General features: G+C 39.4%; 1 protein-coding gene across 2 annotated transcripts in view; it reads left to right on the top strand.

Moving 5' to 3' along the window:
* The window catches only part of ARHGEF4 (Rho guanine nucleotide exchange factor 4), a 372629-nt gene that overhangs the window by 215651 nt on the left and 133591 nt on the right, over window positions 1–23387 (top strand). For both annotated transcript variants that reach the window (XM_018065955.1, XM_018065949.1), the window contains one exon: window positions 18484–18610. In XM_018065955.1, coding sequence (XP_017921444.1) covers window positions 18484–18610 — 127 coding nt within the window. The remainder of the gene's footprint in view (window positions 1–18483; window positions 18611–23387) is intronic.

Below are 23387 nucleotides of genomic sequence, written 5' to 3'. Positions count from 1 at the left end.
CACTCCATATTTAGTTACTATAAAGTAATGACTATATTTCTCTGTACTGTATAACATATCTTTGTTGCCTATGATTTTATAAATAGTATTTTGGTACCTCTTAACCCTTTTTTCCCTATCTTTCCCCTCCATTCATCCTCTCCCCACTATTAACCACTGATGTGTTTTCTGTATCTTTGAGTTTTTTGTTTTAGATTCCATATCTAAGTGAAAATATACAGTAGCTATCTTTCTGTTCCTGACTTATTCCACTAAGCATAATACCCTCCAGGCCCATCCCCATTGTTGCAAATGGCAAAATTTCATTCTTTTTATGGCTGTTATTCTAATATACATATTTACCACATCTTCTTTATTCATCTGTTGATGAACACTCAGTTTGCTTTCATACCTTGCCAATTTTAAACAGTACTGATATGAACATTGGGGTGCATATATTTTTTTGATTATTTTTTGTTTGTTTTCTTTAGATATATATCCAGTAGTGGAGTTGCTGGATCATAGGGTAGTTTTATTTTTAATTTTTTAAGGAACTTCTGAAAGGTTATTGCTGACCCATGAAAAGACGCCAGGATTCTTGGCCTCTGGAAGAGAAGAACACAATCTGGGGCCAGAGTCGAGGCTTGATCACTCAAAGCTTTTGTGCAATAGAGTTTTATTAAAGTATAAAAGGGATAGAGAAAGCTTCTGACACAGACATCATAAGGGGACAGAAAGAGTAACCCCTCACTAGTGTTAGCAATGGAGTTATATACTTTTAATTAGTTATATACTTTTAATTAGTTATATACTTTTAATTAGTTATATACTTTTAATTAGTTTAAATAATTAAATTATATAATTTTAATTAGTTATTACAGTGAATAAAAAGTATGTCTGGAGGTTGTAAAGACCTTACTTACACCCATTCCCATAATTTACATTTTAAGACAACAGGATTAGCCAGAAGGTTTTCCCAGAGACTGTGCTCAAGCAGGATACATTATTGTTATATAATCCTAAGGAATGTAGAGGAAAAACAAACATTTGTCCTTTCCTCCTCCTTGAGAATTCCAGACCCCTCTCTCCTTGAGGACCCCTGGATGCCTTTGACTGTGTGGATCACAATAACTGTGGAAAATTCTGAAAGAGATGGGAATACCAGACCACCTAACCTGCCTCTTGAAAAATCTGTATGCAGGCCAGGAAGCAACAGTTAGAACTGGACATGGAACAACAGACTGGTTCCAAAGAGGAAAAGGAGTATGTCAAGGCTGTATATTGTCACCCTGCTTATTTAACTTATATGCAGAGTCATCATGAAAAATGCTGGACTGGAAGAAACACAAGCTGGAATCAAGTTTGCCGGGAGAAATATCAATAACCTCAGATATGCAGATGACACCACCCTTATGGCAGAAAGTGAAGAGGAGCTAAAAAGCCTCTTAATGAAAGTGAAAGAGGAGAGTGAAAAAGTTGGCTTAAAGCTCAACATTCAGAAAATGAAGATCATGGCATCCGGTCCCATCACTCCATGGGAAATAGATGGGGAAACAGTGGAAACAGTGGCAGACTTTATTTTTGGGGGGCTCCAAAATCACTGCAGATGGTGACTGCTGCCATGAAATTAAAAGACACTTATTCCTTGGAAGAAAAGTTATGACCAACCTAGATAGCATATTCAAAAGCAGACTTTGCTTTGCCGACTAAGGTCCGTCTAGTCAAGGCTATGGTTTTTCCTGTGGTCATGTATGGATGTGAGAGTTGGACTGTGAAGAAAGCTGAGCGCCGAAGAATTGGTGCTTTTGAACTGTGATGTTGGAGAAGACTCTTGAGAGTCCCTTGGACTGCAAGGAGATCCAACCAGTCCATTCTGAAGGAGATCAGCCCTGGGTGTTCTTTGGAAGGAATGAGGCTAAAACTGAAACTCCAGTACTTTGGCCACCTCATGCAAAGAGTTGACTCATTGGAAAAGACTTTGATGCTGGGAGGGATTGGGGGCAGGAGGAGAAGGGGACGACAGAGGATGAGATGGCTGGATGGCATCACTGACTCGATGGACGCGAGTCTGAGTGAACTCTGGGAGCTGGTGATGGACAGGGAGGCCTGGTGTGCTGCGATTCATGGGGTTGCAAAGAGTCAGACACACGACTGAGTGACTGAACTGAACTGAACTGAACTGGACATCTTATCAACCTACCTAGGAATTGACTCTCTCACTTCTGTGTGGTTTTCCATAATGACTGTACCAAGTTACATTGCCACCAACCTGTATTACAGTGGCCTTTTCTCCACATCCCCACCGACATTTGTTATTTGTTGTCTTTTTGACAACAGCCATTCTGACAGATGTGAGGGGATAGCTCACTGTGGTTTTTTAATTAATTTTTATTGGAATATAGTTGATTTACAATGTTGTGTTTATGCTCAGACAAGTGAGTCAGTTATACATACACATGTATCCACTCTTTTTTAGATTCTGTTCCCAAGTAGGTCATTGCAGTGTATTCAATAGAGTCTCCTGTGCTATTCGCAGGTTCTTATTACCTCTCTGTTCTATATATGTGTTTGCTTATGCTCAGTCATGTCTGATTCTTTGTGATCCCCATGGACTGTAGCCAACCAGGCTCCTATGTCCATAGAATTTTCCAGGCAAGAATACTGGAGCGGATTTCCATTTCATATTGTAGGGGATTTTCCTGACCTAGGGATCGAATCCATTTCTCTTGCCCATTCTATATATAGTAGTGTGTATATGTCAGTCCCAGTCTCCCCATTTATCACTCTCTCTTCCTCCCCCTGATAACCACAAGTTTGTTTTCTTCGTCTCTGACTCAACCTCTGTTTTGTAAATAGGCTCATTCATACCATTTCTTTAGATTCTATGTATAAGCAATATCATATGATACTTGTCTTTGTCTGACTTACTTCACACAGTATGACAAGCTCTAGGTCCATCCATGTTGAAGCAAATGGCATTTTTTAGTTCTTTTATGGCTGAGTAATATTCTATTGTATATATGTACCACATATTCTTTATCCGTTTCTCAGCCGATGGACATTTAGGTTGCTTCCATGTCCTGGCTATTGTAAATGGTGCTTCAGTAAACATTGGGGTACATGTATCGTTTTGAATTATCATTTTCTCCAAGAGTGGGATTGCTGGATCATATACTGACAAAATGTGGCAAAATGTGGTCCACTGAAGAAGGGAATGGCAAGCCACCTCAGAATTCTTTCCTTGAGAACCCCATGAACAGTATGAAAAAGCAAAAAGATAGAACACTGAAAGATGAACTCCCTAGGTTGGTAGGTGCCCAGTATGCTACTGGAGATCAGTGGAGAAATAACTCCCAAAAAACGAAGAGACGGAGCCAAAGCAAAAACAACACTCAGTGTGCATGTGACTGGTGATGGAAGCAAGGTCTGATGCTGTAAAGAGGAGTATTGCATAGCAACTTGGAATGTTAGGTCCATGAATCAAGGCAAATTGGAAGTGGTCAACCAGGAGATGGCAAGAATGAACATCAACATTTTAGGAATCAGTGAACCAAAATGGACTGGAATGGATGAATTTAACTCAGATGACCATTATATCCACTACGGTCAGCAAGAATCCCTTAGAAGAAATGGACTAGCCATCATAGTCAATAAGAGAGTCTGAGATGCATTACTTGCATGCAATCTCAAAAAGGACAGAGTGATCTCTGTTTATTTGCAAGGCAAACCATTCACTATCAAGGTAATCCAAGTCTATGTCCTGACCAGTAATGCTGAAGAAGCTGAAGTTGAATGGTTCTATGAAGACCGACAAGACCTCTTAGAACTAACACCCAAAAAAGATGTCTTTTTCATTACAGGGAACTGGAATGCAAAAGTAGGAAGTCAAGGGATACCTGGAGTAGCAGGCAAATTTGGCCTTGGAGTACAGAATGAAGCAGGGCAAAGGCTAACAGAGTTTTGCCAAGAGAACGAACTGGTCATAGCAAACATTGTCTTCCAACAAGACAAGAGAAGACTCTACACCTGGACATCACCAGATGGTCAACACCGAAATCAGATTGATTATATTCTTTGCAGCCAAAGATGGAGAAAATCTATACAGTCAGCAAAAACAAGCCCGGGAGCTGACTGTGGCTCAGATCATGAACTCCTTATTGCCAAATTCAGACTTGTATTGAAAAAGAAGGGAAAACCACTAGACCATTCAGGTATGACCACACAGTGGAAGTGAGAAATAGATTTAAGAGACTACATCTGATAGAGTACCTGATGAATTATGAATGGAGGTTTCTGACATTGTACAGGAGACAGGGAGCAAGACCATCCCAAGAAAAAGAAATGCAAAACAGCAAAATGTCTGTCTGTAGAGGCCTTACAAATAGCTGTGAAAAGAAGAGAAGCAAAAAGCAAAGGAGAAAAGGAAAGATATAAGCATCTGAATGCAAAGTTCCAAACAACAACAAGGAGAGATGAAAAAGCCTTCTTCAGTGATCAGTGCAAAGAAATAAAGGAAAACAATAGAATGGGAAAGACTGGGAAAGACTAAATTCAAGAAATGTAGAGATACCAAGGGAACATTTCATGCAAAGATGGGCTCAATAAAGTAAAGAAATGGTATGGACCTAACAGAAGCAGAGGATATTAAGAAGAGGTGTCAAGAATACACAGAAGAACTGTACAAAAAAGATCTTCAGGACCCATATAACCACAATGGTGTGATCACTCACCCAGAGCCAGACATCCTGGAATGCAAAGTCATGTGGGCCTTAGGAAGCATCACTATGAACAAAGCTAGTGGAGGTGATGGAATTCCAGTTGAGCTATTTCAAATCCTAAAAGATGATGCTGTGAAAGTGCTCCACTCAAGATGCCAGCAAAATTGGAAAACTCAGCAGTGGCCACAGGACTGGAAAATGTCAGTTTTCATTCCAATCTCAAAGACAGGCAATGCCAAAGAATGCTCAAACTACCACACAATTGCATTCATCTCACATGCTAGTGAAGTAATGCTCAAAATTCTCCAAGCCAGGCTTCAACAATACGTGAACCATGAACTTCCAGATGTTCAAGCTGGATTTAGAAAAGGCAGAGGAACCAGAGAGCAAATTGCCAACATGTTAGATCATAGAAACAGCAAGAGAGTTCCAGGAAAATATCTGTTTCTGCTTTATTGACTATGCCAAAGCCTTTAACTGTGTGGATCACAATACACTGTGGAAAATTCTGAAAGAGATGGGAATACCAGACCACCTGACCTGCCTCTTGAGAAATCTGTATGCAGATCAGGAAGCAACAATTAGAACTGGAAATGGAACAACAGCCTGGTTCCAAATAGGAAAAGGAGTACATCAAGGCTGTATATTGTCACCCTGATTATTTAACTTATATGCAGAGTACATCACGAGAAATGCTGGGCTGGATGAAGCCCAAGCTGGAATCAAGATTGCCAGGAGAAATATCAATAACCTCAGATACGAAGATCTTCCCTTATGGCAGAAAGTGAAGAAGAGCTAAAGAGTCTCTTGATAAAAGTGAAAGAGGAGAGTGAAAAAGTTTGCTTAAAGCTCAACATTCAGATAACTAAGATCACGGCATCTGGTCCCATCTCTTCATGGCAAATAGATGGAGAAACAGTGGAAACAGTGGCAGACTTTGGTTTTTTGGAGTTTCAGAATCACTTCAGCTGGTGACTGTAGCCATGAAATTAGAAGACACTTACTCTTTGGAAGAAAATTTATGAAAAGCAGAGACATTGCTTTGCTGACTAAGGTCCGTCTAGTCAAGGCTATGGTTTTTCCTGTGGTCATGTATGGATGTGAGAGTTGGACTGAGAAGAAGGCTGAGCACCGAAGAACTAGTGCTTTTGAACTGTGGTGTTGGAGAAGACTCTTGAGAGTCCCTTGGACTGCAAGGAGATCCAACCAGTCCATTCTGAAGGAGATCAGCCCTGGGTGTTCTTTGGAAGGAATGATGCTAAAGCTGAAACTCCAGTACTTTGGCCACCTCATGTGAAGAGTTGACTCATTGGAAAAGACTTTGATGCTGGGAGGGATTGGGGGCAGGAGAAGAAGGGGACTACAGAGGATGAGATGGCTGGATGGCATCACTGACTCGATGGACGCGAGTCTGAGTGAACTCTGGGAGCTGGTGATGGACAGGGAGGCCTGGCGTGCTGCGATTCATGGGGTTGCAAAGGTCGGACACAACTGAGCGACTGAACTGACTGAACTGAACTAAACCTAGATAGCATATTAAAAAGCAGAGACATTACTTTGCCAACAAAAGTCCATCTAGTTAAGGCTATGGCTTTTGCAGTAGTCATGCATGGATGTGAGAGTTGGACTATATAGAAAGCTGAGCGCCAAATAATTGATGCTTTTGAACTGTGGTGTTGGAGAAGACTCTTGAGAGTTCCTTGGACTGCGAGGAAATCCAACCAGTCCATCCTAAAGGAAATCAGTCCTGAATATTCATTGGAAGGACTGATGTTGAAGCTGAAACTCCAATACTTTGGCCACCTGATGTGAAAACTGACTCATTAGAAAAGACCCAGATTTGGGGAATGTTTAAAGGTAGGAGGAGAAGGGGATGACAGAGGATGAGATGGTTTGATGGCACCACCGACTCAATGGGCATGAGTTTGAGTAAACTCCTGGAGTTGGTGATGGACAGGAAAGCCTGGTGTGCTGCAGTCCATGGGGACGCAAAAAGTCGGACACGACTAAATGACTGAACTGAACTGGTTTTTATGTTTTTGGTTTTGGGTTTTTTTTTAACAGCATCGCTATACTAGTCTCCATAGTGGCTGTACCAATTTACATCCCATCAACAGTGTAGGTCACTGTAGTTTTGAGTTACATTTCACTAGCTATTAGCCATGTTGAGCATATTTTCACATTCCTTTTGGCCATCTATATGCCATCTTTGGGAAAATGGTTATTCAGGTCCTCTGCCCTTTTTTAAATTGGGTGTTTTGGAGTTTTTTGATACAGAGTTATATGAGATGTTTATATTTCTTATATAAACTGCTTATCAGACATATCATCTGGAAACATTTTTTCCCATTCATCGTTTTATTGGTTTCCTTCACTTTGCAAAATCTTCTAAGTTTGATGAGGTTCCATTTGCTTATTTTGGCTTCCCTGATGGTTTGTGGGTAAAGTATCCACCTGCAATACAGGAGACAGAGGAGATGCAGATTCATTCCCTAGGTCAGGAAGATCCTCTCAAGTAGGAAATGGCAACATACTCCAGTATTTTTGCCTGGAAAGCTTCATGGACAAAGGAGCCCAGTGGGCTACATCCAAGAGGTTGCAAAGAATCAGACGTGACTGAGGATTCACACACCCACAAATGCTTGCCTGAGGAGACAAATCATATATATATATATGATATATATATCATATATATCATATATATATATATATATATATCAGTTCAGTTCCGTTGCTCAGTTGTGTCCAACTCTTTGCGACCCCATGAATCGCAGCACGCCAGGCCTCCCTGTCCATCACCAGCTCCCAGAGTTCACTCAGACTCACGTCCATCGAGTCAGTGATGCCATCCGGCCATCTCATCCTCTGTCGTCCCCTTCTTCTCCTGCCCCCAATCCCTCCCAGCATCAAAGTCTTTTCCAATGAGTCAACTCTTCACATGAGGTGGCCAAAGTACTGGAGTTTCAGCTTTAGCATCATTCCTTCCAAAGAAATCCCAGGGCTGATCTCTTTCAGAATGGACTGATTGGATCTCCTTGCAGTCCAAGGGACTCTCAAGAGTCTTCTCCAACACCACAGTTCAAAAGCATCAATTCTTTGGCGCTCAGCCTTCTTCACAGTCCAACTCTCACGTCCATACATGACCACAGGAAAAACCATAGCCTTGACTAGATGGACCTTAGTCAGCAAAGCAATGTCTCTGCTTTTGAATATGCTATCTAGGTTGGTCATAACTTTTCTTCCAAGGAGTAAGTATCTTTTAATTTCATGGCAGCAGTCACCATCTGCAGTGATTTTGGAGCCCAAAAAAATAAAGTCTGACACTGTTTCCACTGTTTCCCCATCTATTTCCCATGAAGTGATGGAACCGGATGCCGTGATCTTCATTTTCTGAATGTTGAGCTTTAAGCCAAGTTTTTCACTCTCCTCTTTTACTTTCATCAAGAGGCTTTTTAGTTCCTCTTCACTTTCTGCCATAAGGGTGGTATCATATATATATATATATATATATATATAAATTTAAGTTATATAATAAAACTATCATATATAGTGGTATATATATAATATAAATTTTCAGTTCAGTCACTCAGTCATTCAGTCATTTCTGACTCTGCGACCCCGTGGACTTCAGCATGCCAGGCTTCTTGTCCACCACCACCTCCTGGAGCTCACTCAAAGTCATGTCCATCAAGATGGTGATGCCATCCAACCATCTCAACCTCTGTCATCCCCTTCTCCTGCTGCCTTCAATCTTTTCCAGCGTCAGGGTCTTTTCCAATGAGCCAGTTCTTTGCATCAGGTGGCCAAAGTATTGGAGCTTCAGCAACAGTCCTTCCAATGAATACTCAGGGCTGATTTACTTTAGGATTGACTGGTTTGATCTCCTAGCACTCCAAGGGACTCTCAAGAGTCTTATCCAAAACCACAGTTCAAACCAGAGAGATGTTGTGGGGAGGGAGGTGGGAGGGGGGTTCATGTTTGGGAATGCATGTAAGAATTAAAGATTTTAAAATTTAAAAAATAAAAAAAGAAAAAAAAAAGAAAAAATAAATCAATTCTTTGGTACTCAGCTTTCTTTACAGTCCAACTCTACATCCATGCATGACTACTGGAAAAACTGGAAAAAGCTTTGACTAGACAAACCTTTGTCAGAAAAGTAATGTCTCTACTTTTTAATATGCTGTCTAGATTGGTCATATTTCTTCTTCCAAGAAGCAGGTGTATTTTAATTTCATGGCTACAGTCACCATCTGCAGTGATTTTAGAGCCCAAGAAAATAAAGTCTGTCACTATTTCCATCGTTTCCTGATCTATTTGCCATGAAGTGATGGGACTGGATGCCATGATCTTAGTTTTTGAATTTCGAATTTTAACCCAAATTTTTTACTCTCTTTCACTTTCATCAAGAGACTCTTTAGTTCTTCTTCACTTTCTGCCATAAGGGTGGTGTCATCTGCATATCTGAGGTTATTGATATTTCTCCCAGCAATCTTGATTCCAGCTTGTGCTTCATCCAGCCCAGCATTTCACATGATGTACTCTGCATAGAAGTTAAATAAGCAGGGTGACAATATACAGCTTTGGTGTACTCCTTTCCTGATTTGAAACCAGTCCATTGTTCCATGTCCAGTTCTAACTGTTGTTTCTTGACCTGCATACATGTTTCTCAGGAGACAGATAAGGTGATCTGGTATTCCCATCTCTTGAAGAATTTTCCAGTTTGTTGTGATCCACAGTCAAAGACTTTGGTGCAGTCAATAAAGCAGGAGTAGATTTTTTTCTGGAACTCTCTTGCTTTTTCTATGATCTAACATGTTGGAAATTTGCTCTCTGGCTCCTCTGCCTTTTCTAAATCCAGCTTGGAATCCATCTGGAAGTTTTTGGTTCACGTACTGTTGAAGCCTCACTTGGAGATTTTTGAGCATTACTTTGGTATTGGTGAAATGAGTGTAATTGTTCACTAGTTTGAACATTTTTTTTGGCATTGCCTGTCTTTGGGATTGGAATTAAGACTGACCTTTTCCAGTCCTATGGGCACTGCTGAGTTTTCCAAATTTGCTGGCATACTGAGTGCAGCACTTTCATAGCATCATCTTTTAGGATTTGAAATAGCTCAGTTGGAAGTCCATCACCTCCACTACCTTTGTTGGTAGTGATGCTTCCTAAGGACCACTTGACTTCACTTTCCAGGATGTCTGGCTCTAGGTGAGTGATCACATCACTATGGTTATCTGGGTCATTAAGATCTTTTTTGAATAGTTCTGTATATTCTTGCCATAGCTTCTTAATATCTTCAGCTTCTGTTCGGTTCATACCATTTCTGTTCTTTGTTGTGCCCATCTTTGCATGAAATATTCCCTTGATATCGCTAATTTTCTTGAGAGATCTCTAGTATTTCCCATTCTTGCTAAGGCCTATGTCAAAGAGTATACTGTCTACATTTTCTTCTAGGAGTTTTATACTTTCTGATCTTATATGTAGGTCTTTATCCATTTTGAGTTTATTCTTTATATGGTGTGAGGAAATGTTCTGATCTCATTCTTTTACATGTAGCTGTCCAGTTTTCCCAGCAGTGTTTATTGAAGAGATTTTTTTCTTCACTGCATATTCTTACTGCCTTTGTCATAGACTAGTTAACCATATGTACATGGGTTTATTTGTGGGCTCTCTGTGATATTTCATTGATCCACGTGTCTGTTTTTGTCAATACCATGCTGCTGTTTTTTTTTACTGTAGTTTTGAAGATTAGTTTGAAGTTAGACAGCATAATACTTCCAACTGTGTTCTTTTCTATCAAAATTGATTTGTCTATTTGGGGACTTTTGTGGTTCTATACAAATTTAGGATTATTTATTCGTTTTTCTTCTGTGAAAAATGTTATAGATATTTTGATAGGCATTGTATTATGTCTTCAGACTCCTTTGGGTAGTATAGATATTTTAACAATATTACTTCTTCCAGTTCATATATATATATATATATATATACACACACACAATGTCTTTCCATATATTTGTATCATCTCCAATTTCTTTCATCAATGTCTTATAATTTTCAAAATATGTCTTTATCCTCCTTAGTAAATTTATTCTTAGACATTTTATTCTTTTGATGCAATTGTAAATGATAGTGTTTTCTTGCTTCTCTTTTTTCATAATTAATTATTAGCATATAATATAAAAGGAGTGAATTTCTGTATATTAATCTTATGTCCTGCATATTTTTGAATTCATCTATTCTAAAAGTTTTTTGGCAGAGATTTTAAAGTTTTCTATATATAATATCATGTTATCTGCAAATATGACAGTTTTACTTCTTTCCTTCTAATTTTGGTGTTTTTTTTTTCTTATCTGTTTGCTATAGCTAGGACTTCCTATACTGTGTTAAGTAAAAATGGTGAGAGTGGGCATTCTTGTCTTGTTCTTGATCCTGAAGGAAAAGATATCAGGTTTTCCCCATTCAGTATGATGTTTGGTATGTTTGTCATAAATGGCGTTTATTATCTCAAGAAATTTACCTCTATACCAACTTTGACAAATTTTTATCATGAATGGATACTGAATTTTTATTAATGCTTTTTATCCATCTATTGGGAGATCATGTGATTTTTATACTTTGTGTTTTCTTATAGCCTTGTTTGTACAGGAGGCTTTCTGCCAATTTCCAGTTAGTTTTCTGTGGCAATTGTTGCACATATAGAGGTATTTTTGATGTGTTTGTGGGGGTAGATGAGTTCTACTTTCTCCTACTCTGCCATCTTGATCAATTCCCTTATACTTCATTTTATTAACATGGTGTATAACATTGGTTGATTTGTAGATATTGAATCATCCTTGCATCCCTGGGATAAATCCCACCTGATCATGGTGCATCAGTATGATAACAAAGGATCGTGATCCTTTGTTATCTACTTTTGAGTTTAGTTTGAGAATATTCTGTTGAGGATTTCTCCATCTGTGTTCATCAGAGATGCTGGTCTGTAATTTCCAATTTTTGTAGTGTCTTTGTCTGGTTTTGGTATCAGTGTAATGCTGGTCTCATAGAATGAGTTTGGGAATGTTTATCCTCTTCAATATTTTAGAATAGTTGGAGAAAGCAATCTTGAGAAAGAAGAATGGAACCAGAAGAATCAACTCACCTGACTTCAGGCTCTACTACAAAGCCACAGTCATCAAGACAGTATGGTACTGGCACAAAGACAGAAAGATAGATCCATGGAACAAAATAGAAATCCCAGAGATAAATCTATGCACCTATGGACAACTTATCTTTGACAAAGGAGGCAAGAATATACAATAGAGAAAAGACAATCTCTTTAACAAGTGGTGCTGGGAAAACTGGTCAACCACTTGTAAAAGAATGAAACTAGAACACTTTCTAAAACCATATGCAAAAATAAACTCAAAATGGATTAAAGATCTAAATGTAAGACCAGAAACTATAAAACTCCTAGAGGAGAACATAGGCAAAACACTCTCCGACATAATTCACGGCAAGATCCTCTATGACCCACCTCCCAGGATATTGGAAATAAAAGCAAAAATAAACAAATGAGACCTAATTAAAATTAAAAGTTTCTACACAACAAAGGAAACTCTAAGCAAGGTGAAAAGACAGCCTTCAGAATGGGAGAAAATAATAGCAAATGAAGCAGCTGACAAACAACTAATCTCAAAAATATACAAGCAACTCCTGCAGCTCAATTCCAGAAAAATAAACTACCCAATCTAAAAATGGGACAAAGAACTAAACAGACATTTCTCCAAAGAAGACATACAGGTGGCTAACAAACACATGAAAAGATGCTCAACATCACTCATTATCAGAGAAATGCAAATCAAAACCACAATGAGGTACCATTTCACACCAGGCAGAATGGCTGCGATCCAAAAGTCTACAAACAATAAATGCTGGAGAGGGTGTGGAGAAAAGGGAACCCTGTTACACTGTTGGTGGGAATGCAAACTAGTACAGCTACTATGGAGAACACTGTGGAGATTCCTTAAAAAACTGGAAATGGAACTGCCTTTTGACCCAGCAATCCCACTGCTGGGCATACACACCGAGGAAACCAGAATCGAAAGAGGCACGTGTACCCCAATGTTCATCACAGCACTGCTTATAATAGCCAGGGTATGGAAGCAACCTAGATGTCCATCAGCAGATGAATGGATAAGAAAGCAGTGGTACATATACACAATGGCGTATTACTCAGCCATTAAAAAGAATACCCTTGAATCAGTTCTAATGAGGTGGATGAAACTGGAGCCTATTAAACAGAGTGAAGTAAGCCAGAAAGAAAAACACCAATACAGTATACTATTGCATATATATGGAATTTAGAAAGATGGTAACAATAACCCTGTATGTGAGACAGCAAAAGAGGCACAGATGTATAGAACAGTCTTTTGGACTCTGTGGGAGAGGGAGAGGGTGGGATGATTTGGGAGAATGGCATTGAAACATGTATAATATCATATATGAAACGAATCGCCAGTCTAGGTCTGATGCATGATACAGGATGCTCGGGGCTGGTACACTGGGATGACCCAGAGGGATGGTATGGGGAGGGAGGTTGGAAGGGGGTTCAGGATGGGGAACACGTGTACACCTGTGGTGGATTCATGTTGATATATGGCAAAACCAATACAATATTGTAAATTAATTGGCCTCCAATTAAAATAAATAAATTTATATTAAAAGTTTTTAAAAAATAGTTTGAGGCTAGATATTAAGTCTTCTTTAGATGTTGAAGCTGAAACTCCAATACTTTGGCCACCTGATGCAAAGAGCTGACTCATTTGAAAAGACCCTGATGCTGGGAAAGATTGAAGGCGGGAGGAGAAGGGGATGAAAAGAGGATGAGATGGTTGGATGGCATCACCAACTCAATGGACATGAGTTTGAGTGAACTCCGGCAGTTGGTGATAGACAGAGAGGCCCAGCGTGCTGCAGTCCATGGGGTCGCAGATTCGGACACAGCTGAGCAACTGAACTGAACTGAACTGAAATGTTTGGTAGAATTCCCCAATGACTCGGCAAGTAAAGATTCTGGCTGCAATGCAGGAGACCCAAGGGGTGCGAGTTCAATCCCTGGGTCGGGAAGATCCCTTGGAGGAAGGAATGGCAACCCACTCCAGTAGTCTTGCCTGAAAATTCTCATGTACAGAGAAGCCGGGGGGGCTACAGTCCAAAGGGTCGCAAAGAATTGGACATGACTAAGTGACTAAGCACACACATACAGAATTCCCCTGTGAAGCCTTCTGGCTTTGGACTTTTGTTTGTTGGGAGTTTTTGACTACCAATTCAGTTTCAATACAAATAATCAGTCTGTTGAGATTATCTGGTTCTTCCTGATTCAAACTATGAAGATTATATGTTTCTAGGAATTTATCCATTCCTTCTAGGTTTTCCAGTTTGTTGGTATGTAACTATTCACAGTATTCTCTTATGATTGTTCATACTTCTCTGATACTAGTTGCAACTTGTCCTCTTTAATTTTTAAGTTATTGTATTTGGATCCTCTCTCTTTTTTTCTTTTTTAAAATATCTATCTATTTATTTTTATTGTGCCAGGTCTTAGTTGTGGCATATGGGATCTTTAGTTGTGGCATGTGGGACCTAGTTCCCTGACCAGGGATTAAACCCAAACTCCCTGCATGGGGAACACAGAGTCTTAGCCACTGGACCACTAGGGAAGGCTCCTCTCTTTCTCTTAATAAGCCTGGCTAAAGGCTTATCAATTTTGTTTATCTTTTTAAAAAACCAGCTCTTGCTTTCATTAGTCTTTTCTCTTTTTTTCACTAATTCTTTTTATTTTTTATTTTGTTTTTACTTTACAATACTGTATTGGTTTTGCCATACATCAACATGAATCTGCCATATTGTGGGTTTGTTTTTTTTTTTAATCTCTACTCTGATCTGTATTATTTCCATCCTTCTGCTGACTTTGGATTTTGTTTGTTCTTATATTTCTAATTCCTTTACATGGTAGGTTTGGTTATCTATTTGAGATTTCTCTTATTTCTTGAGGTAAGGCTATATTAATATAAACTTCCCTCTTGGGAACAGCTTTTGCTGCTTCCCATAGCCTTTGGAAAGGTGTGTTTTTAATTTTCATTTGTCTCAGGGTGTTTTCTGATTTCCTCTTTAATTTTTTTTGGTTGACTTATTGGGGTTTTAGTACCATGTAGTTTAGTCTCTACATATTTGCATTTTTTCCACTTTTCTTTCTGTAATAGGTTTCTACTTTCATATCATTGTGATCTGAAAAGATACTTGGTATAATATCTGTCTTCTAAATGTGTTGAGACTTGTTTTGTGGACCAGCATGAGAACATTACATGTGCATGTGAAAAGCATGTGTTCTTCTGTTTTTGAATGGAATGTCCTATAGATATCTATTAAGTCCAGTTGGTCTAATGTGTTATTTAATGTCACTGTTTCCTTGTTGATTTTCTGCTTGATGATGTGTCCATTGATGTGAGGTGTTAAAGTCTCCCACTATTATTGTATTACTGTCAATTTGTTTCCTTTGTGTCTGTTATACAGTGCACTGTTATTGACTGTAGTTGCCATGCCATACTTTACAGGACTTATTTTATAACTGGAAGCTTGTATCTTTTGGCTCCCTCATCCAGTTTGCCTACCACCTATTCCCTGCCTTTGGCTATTTTATCTCTATTAGCTTGACCCTTCTTTTTCAAGATTTCACATATTCAATATAAGTAAGGTCATACAGTCTTTTTCTTTCTTGTCTGACTTATTTCACTTAGCATAATGCACTCAAGGTCCACCCATGTAAAATTTTAATTTTAGCCTTTTTCTTTTTCAGGCCTAATGTTTCCATTGTATTCTATTTTGTATCTATTTTCCTGCCATTATTTTCTTTTAAAAAATATGAATTTATTTATTTTAATTGGAGGTTAATTACTTTACAATATTGTATTGGTTTTGCCATACATCAACATGAATCTGCCACAGGTATACACGTGTTCCCCATCCTGAACCCCCCTCCCTCCTCCTTCTCTGTACCATCCCTCTGGGTCGTCTCAGTGCACCAGCCCCAAGCATCCAGTATCATGCATCGAACCTGGACTGGCTATTGGTTTCATATATGATATTATACATGTTTCAATGCCATTTTCCCAAATCATCCTACCCTCGCCTTCTCCCATAGAGTCCAAAAGACTGTTCTATACATCTGTGTCTCTTTTGCTGTCTTGCATACAGGGTTATCGTTACCATCTTTCTAAATTCCATATATATGCAATAGTATACTGTATTGGTGTTTTCTTTTTGGCATACTTCACTGTGTATTATAGGCTCCAGTTTCATCCACCTCATTAGAACTGATTCAAGTATAGTCTTTTTAATGGCTGAGTAATATGCCATTGTGTATATGTACCACTGCTTTATTATCCATTCATCTGCTGATGGCCATCTAGGTTGCTTCCATGTCCTGGCTATTATAAGCAGTGCTGCAATGAACATTGGAGAACACGTGCCTCTTTCAATTCTGGTTTCCTCGGTGTGTATGCCCAGCAGTGGGATTGCTGGGTCATAAGGCAGTTCCATTTCCAGTTTTTTAAGGAATCTCCACAGTGTTCTCCATAGTGGCTGTACTAGTTTGCATTCCCACCAACAGTGTAAGAGGGTTCCCTTTTCTCCACACCCTCTCCAGCATTTATTGCTTGTAGACTTTTGGATCGCAGCCATTCTGCCTGGTGTGAGAATGTGTACCTCATTGTGGTTTTGATTTCATTTCTCTGATAATGAGTGATGTTGAGCATCTTTTCATGTGTTTGTTAGCCACCTGTATGTCTTCTTTGGAGAAATGTCTGTTTAGTTCTTTGTCCCATTTTTAGATTGGGTAGTTTATTTTTCTGGAATTGAGCTTCAGGAGTTGCTTGTATATTTTTGAGAGTAGTTGTTTGTCAGTTGCTTCATTTGCTATTATTTTCAATTCATTTCAAGAGTGTTCTCATGCACTTCTTGGCACACAGTTATATGAACTTCTTTAAAATCTTTTATAATTCCAACACTATGTCATCTTGGTGCTGGGATCTGTTGATTGTTTTCCCCTTATAAGTTATTGAGATTTTCATAGTTCTCTGTATATCAAATAATTCTGGATTGTATCTTGGATGTTTGAATATTACATTATGAGCCTTAGTTTCTATGAAGAAGAATAATTAAAATTTTCAAGTAACTAATTCAGTTTAGGGTAAAAGTTCTTACTGGCTTTCAGGAGCTATATTTCTTATGTCAGTTAAAATTTTCAAGGTGTTTTCAGTGTTATTTTGATAATGTGAATCACTCTGTGGCTAGTCTGAAACTTATAAAATGATCTACTCCATAATTTGGTTCTCAAATTTTGGTTCTCAGTGATTTTACTATTCTGTTTAGCATTAGATCCACACAAGCAAAGTTTGTGCATAAGTCCAGGTGTTCATAAACAACTTTATGGTATCATTTTCTTGATCTTTTTCTTTTCTGTATTCTTCCAGACACCTCTTGGCTTCCAGGAGTCCCCCTTTGCCTACACTTTTTGCTATAAAGCTAGGCTTTCATTTTCCCACTTTGCCTTATGCTTCCTGTGACTATGTCTGCCTCTGGAGCCAAGGGGCAGGAGGACAGAGCGGGAAAAAAGGAATAAGTCTTCTTCCCACATGCTCTTGGGCTACATTTCTCCTGGTCATAAAGAATCCCCTTGCTCAGAATTTTAGGGGCCTTCCTGGCCATCACTGCCATGCATACTGGATATAACAGGATTTCCTGGAAGTCTAGGGTGGAAGTAAATGATAACATAGAAGATTTCCCCACTTATTCATATCCTCAGGGTCCCTTTCCCCTTTCTTCAGACTAGAGAAGACTTTTTGGAGTATGTTTGCTCCATACTCAGTCTTAAGCTGCTATTGATGTCAAGAACCACAAACAAAAAAAGGTAACTCACCACAGGATTAGCTTAGTTTCAAATACTGGCTTTCTAGTCCAACCCACATGCTATTATTTGTTTATAGCCCTTGGGAAACTGACTTATACATCCTCCCAAGGTTTTTAGTTGCATTCAAAATGAGGAGATGGAATGAAGTATCATACTCTCTAATCCTTGTTTCTATATTTATGTTTCCATAAATCACTAAGAGAATTTTCTAAGCACTGTTTGCTTACTTTGTGTGGAATACAAAAGAAAATGGAACATTTATATGATTAATGTCCAAATTTTAAGTAAATTTGATAACTTTATAAAGTAGACAAAATCTGGAGGGACCAAGTATATTTCTGGATACTGGGATAATAAAGAAAGGGACAATATTCTTGCCCTACCAAGTCCCCATGCAACACTGGTCTTTACTGTCTAAAGGGTAGAGCTGTGAGGTGTCAGAGACTCCATGAGTTGCATTTTAATTAAGCATCCCTGCAAGAATATAGCTAAAACAAAGCCTTGCTTTGGAGAAATGTCAGGCTGTGTGGGCTGACCAGCTGGTATAATTTGGGGTTTTGAGACCTGCTGACAGTCCTCATTTCACATTGTTGAATGACAACCCATTCTGCCATGGTTGCCACATATGGCTGTACAGATTGCAGACTACTGATTCCAAGAGAAACTTTTCTTTTTACATGGATTTTGAAGTGAATGGCACCTCCCCGAGCTGTGTGCATTTTGGCTGCTTGGTCTGCTCACAGCAAAGTCCATGGGCAATTAGGAAAATCGGAATGTGGCAATGACAGCATGTTATCTCTTTTCTTCATTTACTCTCTGCCTCTTTTCCTTTTCTCCCAGTGTTGGAGGAAGATGATCATTACCTCTCCAGAGTCTTTGAATCTCCCTGGAAGAAGCCATCCATTCTCGCAGAGTGCCCCAACAGGATTGAACCACATGGGCTGGCCAGAGTCCACACCTGACATTGGTGAGCTATATGACTCTCTCTCTTTTTTTTCACACTCCAGTGTCCTGACAAAAAGAACAAGATGTGAGAGCATGTTGTTGACAGCTGTGTTTACTTGTCTGGCAGAAGTAACTTGAGTGTGAGAAATAGATCACTGTCTTTAACACTTTCAATTAGGAAGAGGTCCCTAGTACCCAGATAAAGGAATTCTTGGCTTGAGGAAGATTCCATTATTAAATTCCTAGCCCTGGTTCCATTCATTTATTTTGAGCAGAACTACTGACCATTCCTTGAGACTTATAATAGGGTATAATTTACAGAAGAAATAATTACAGAGAGTTGTCTAATCCAGTGATGAGGCTTGGGTGTTTCCCCTTCTCGGGAACAAGGCTCTTGGGTTGTGGCAGTCTTTCTGAGTCCCTTCGTGGACTGTCCTTGGAATTCTCCAGGCAAGAATACTGGAGTGGGTTGCCATGCCCTTCTCCAGGGGATCTTCCCAACCCAGGAATGGAACCCAGGTTGGGTTGTTGGCAGATTCTTTACCAACTTCCCTTTCCCCAAAACTATGTCAAAAGCATCATATCATCATATCACATATTTGTCCATAAAAGGGCTGATTTTTGTGCCAGAAGGAAATTGGGCCCCAGTGAGAGCCAGGAGTTGGTGATGGACAGGGAAGCTTTGTGTGCTGCAGTCCATGGGGTTGCAAAGAGTCAGACACAACTGAGCAACTGAACTGAACTGAACTGAGAGCCAGGATGCAGTCTCTTCATGTATAGCCACCACCCTTCCTGAACTTAACCCAGGAACAGCTGGACATGATGAAAATGCTCAAAGCTCTGAGTACAAGGACAGATGTTAGATCTCAGGTACAGATTACGTTAGATGGCAACCTTATGGTTTAGAGGCATCCAGCTGACTTAAGGAAGAGGCCAAATACGGTGCACGCGTACTAAGTCGTTTCAGTCATGTCTGACTCTATGTGACCGTGTGGATATAGCCTGCCAGGCTCCTCTGTTCATAGGGTTCTCCAGGCAAGAATACTGGAGTGGGTTGCCATGCCCTCCTCCAGGGTATTTTTCTGACACAAGGATCAAACCTGCATCTCATGTCTGCTGTATTGGCAGGCAGGTTCTTTACCACTAGCGCCACCTGGGAAGCCCAAATATGGTGCTTAAAGAGGATAAGTAAGAATAAAAGCCTTAGACAGGTTTGGAAAAACAAAATGGCTATACATATCAAACATGTACTTTTCTAGACTTGGGGATGGGGACAGGGCAGGTATTCAAGGATGTCTGTAGTTTGGTCCTATTGGAGCTAAAGACCTGTAGAAAGCCAGTGAGGTTAGCAAAAGATGATATGTCAGAGTAGTGAGTCCTGATCATTAGAGCATGGACTATGCTGTGCTGATGAGTCAGCTCTGATGCAGACATGAGACCTGACCTCTGAATCTGCTAAGTGCATACTGGGTGCTGGTCCTGCAGGAGCTGGCTACTCAGATGTTTAGCTACCATGATTGTTTTCCATTACCAAATGTCTGTGCTTATGCTATATCATGCAGTGGGCTTTTATTCTTCCCCAGATAAGGTTATAATCTCAAATTCACTGTAAGCAAAGTCATGAAAATGGATTTGACAGCTCCTGAAAGAATCCTTCCAAAGAAAAAGATAGTTCTAAAATAAACTCTTCATTAAGTCTTGGAATAGTTTAGAGGCTAATGGAAGGGACAGTAACAGGTAAGCATAGCATTTTTCCTGGGATAATCCTCATTTTGGCTCTTGAAATGAGAACATTCTTACAAATTCATGCTAAATAATCATATTCCTATTATTTCGGGGCCTCATTTGAATTAATTAGCAGATGAATTTATTGCAGAATAAGAGATTTTTAAAAGCCTCCGTGACAAGTTGCACAGCATACCCATGCCAAGGACACTGCTCTGAAAGTCAGAAGTCAGGGCTCTGCCTTTAGCTGTCTGTCATATAGAGGTGAGAAATTGGGCACACCCCTCCATTTCTCTATCTCATACTTCTTTTTACATAAACAGTATAAATCCTGTATTCACCAGATTAATATGAGGGGTAGCTTGGGTCTCTGTAAATATTTAGCTTAAGAAAGCTTTCATTTCTTTAATTATTTCTTCTACTCCAACTTTTCTATTCCAAACTTCTTGGATTTCTTTCTACCCCAGATTCTATCCCTAGAATCTCTTATTATTTTTATTATTTTACCTTTTCCTCTCGGTTCTGGGAGATATCTCAGTTTTATCTTCAACCTTGTTTTTCTGGTTTACCTCATCTACTGTTCATTGCCTCCATTAATATTTGTGATTCAGTGATGTTTTTAATCTCCATGCAATCTTTCCAATGTCCTCTTGAAGCTTCTTAAAAACAGAAAGTTGGGAATTTTGTAAAATTTTCTGTTGATGTTTTATAAATCCATTTCCAAGTTCGTATGCTTTTCTTATAACTGGTAACTTTTTTATAGGTGAAATTTCTCTATTTGCTTATCTTTACAGATACCAGCTCTTCCCCAACAATGGCTGGTTGCCAAGTAGCACTGGAGACATCCTTTCAGAGATTGTTATAGATTCCTCTTAAAATCCTTCAAGCACAGCTGAAGCAGGAAGTTAAGCTTTCCTATTATGTGTATCACAGGTTCCATCACCCGGGGTGGGGGAGCTTTAAGCAGTCCCAGTGAGATCTTTGCCTCTTTTCAGAACTTAGCTATGTTTCATAGACTAGTCAAGAATTAGCATGATGTGAGAGCATGCCACCTTTTGCCCCACAGGCTGGTGCCCAGGATAAAGTCTACTACACCCACTCCTCTCTGAGTGGAAATAACTCATCCAGATATGACTCTGTGAGCCCCAACATGATGACCACACACAGCATCACATAAAGCCCTCTGTACTTGCAGAACATTTGTTGAAAAGACTATTTTTCCACTTTGAATGGTCATGGCCGCTGTAGTTGATCATACATGTATGGATTTATTCCTGGATTGTCAGTTGTATTCCATGATCTATGTCCATTCTTGTACTAGTAACCACACTGTCTTGTTTACATTACTCTGTAGTAAGGTTTGAAATCAGGAAGTGGAATCTCCCTACTTTCTCCTTCTTTTTCAGAAATGTCTTGGCTCTTTTGAGTCCCTTCCAGTTCCATGTGACTTTTAGAATCAGTTCAGTCACTCAGTCGTGTCTGACTCTTTGTGATCCTATGGACTACAGCACGCCAAGCTTCCCTGTCCATCACCAACTCCCAGAGCTTGCTTAAACTCATGTCCATCGAGTCGGTAATGCCATCCAACCATCTCATCCTCTGTCGCCCCCTTCTCCTCCCACCTTCAATTATTCCAAGCATCAGGGTCTTTTCCAATGAGTCAGTTATTCATATCAGGTGGCCAAAGTATTGGAGTTTCAGCTTCAACATCAGTCCTTCCAATGAATATTCAGGACTGATTTCCTTTAGGACTGACTGGTTTGATCTCCTTGCAGTCCAAGGGACTCTCAAAAGTCTTCTCCAGCACCACAGTTCAAAAGCGTCGATTCTTTGGGGCTCAGCTGTCTTTATGGTTCAACACTCCCATCTTTACATGACGACTAGAAAAACCAAAGCCTCGACTAGACGGACCTTTGTTGGCAAAGTAATGTCTCTGCTTTTTAATATGCTTCTAGGTTGGTCATAGCTTTTCCTCCAAGAAGTAAGCGTCTTTTAATTTCATGGCTGCAGTCACCATCTGCAGTGATTTTGGAGCCCACTGTTTCCCCATCTATCTGCCATGAAGTGATGGGACCAGATGCCATGATCTTAGTTTTTTGAATGTTAAATTTTAAGCCAGCTTTTTCACTCTCCTCTTTCACTTTCATCAAGAGGCTCTTCAGTTCTTCTTTGCTTTCTGCCATAAGGGTGGTGCCATCTGCATATCTGAGGTTATTGATACTTCTCCTGGCAATCTTGATTCCAGCTTGTGCTACATCCAGCCCAGCATTTCACATGATGTGCTCTGCATAGAAGTTAAATAAGTAGGGTGACCATATACAGCCTTGACGTACTCCTTTCCCAATTTAAAACCAATCCATTTTTCCATGTCCAGTTCTAACTCTTGCTTCTTGACCTACATACAGATTTCTCAGGAGGTAGATAAGGTGGTTTGGCATTCCCATCTCTTGAAGAATTTTCCACAGTTTGCTGTGATCCACACAGACAAAGGCTTTGGTGTAGTCAATAAAGCAGAAATAGGTGCTTTTCTAGAACTCTCTTGCTTTTTCTATGATCCAACAAATTATGGCATTTTGATCTCTGTTCCTCTGCTTTTTCTAAATCCAGCTTGAACATCTGGAAGTTCTCAATGTTTAGAATCAGGTTGTCAATTTCTGCAAAGATATTATTTGGGATTCTAATGAAGATTGCACTGAATCTGTAAATGAGTTTGGGGAGCATTGTCATCTTAACAGTGTTGAGTTTTCTGATCCATGAACATAGGATTTTTCCCCATTTATTTAGATCTTTTGTTTCTTTCAATGACAGTGTGTCATTTTCAGAATACAAGTTTGTACTTCCTTTGAAAATTAATTCCTAAGTATTTTATATAATGTTTGATGCTTTGAAAATGAAACTATCTTCTTAATTTCATTTTCAGAATGGTCACTAAAAGTGCATAAAAATACAATTCACTTTTGTATATTGATCTTATATCCTGCAACCTTGCTGAACCTCTTTATTAGTTTGTTGGAGATTACAAGTGAAATGACACAGAACAAGACACACACAAGAGACAGACAACATGCACACTC

Source organism: Capra hircus, chromosome 2 (assembly GCF_001704415.2).
Source record: "Capra hircus breed San Clemente chromosome 2, ASM170441v1, whole genome shotgun sequence".
NCBI classification, from domain to species: Eukaryota; Metazoa; Chordata; class Mammalia; order Artiodactyla; family Bovidae; genus Capra; species Capra hircus.
Note: the sequence above shows the minus strand (reverse complement) of the source record. Positions and strands in the feature narration are given on the sequence as shown.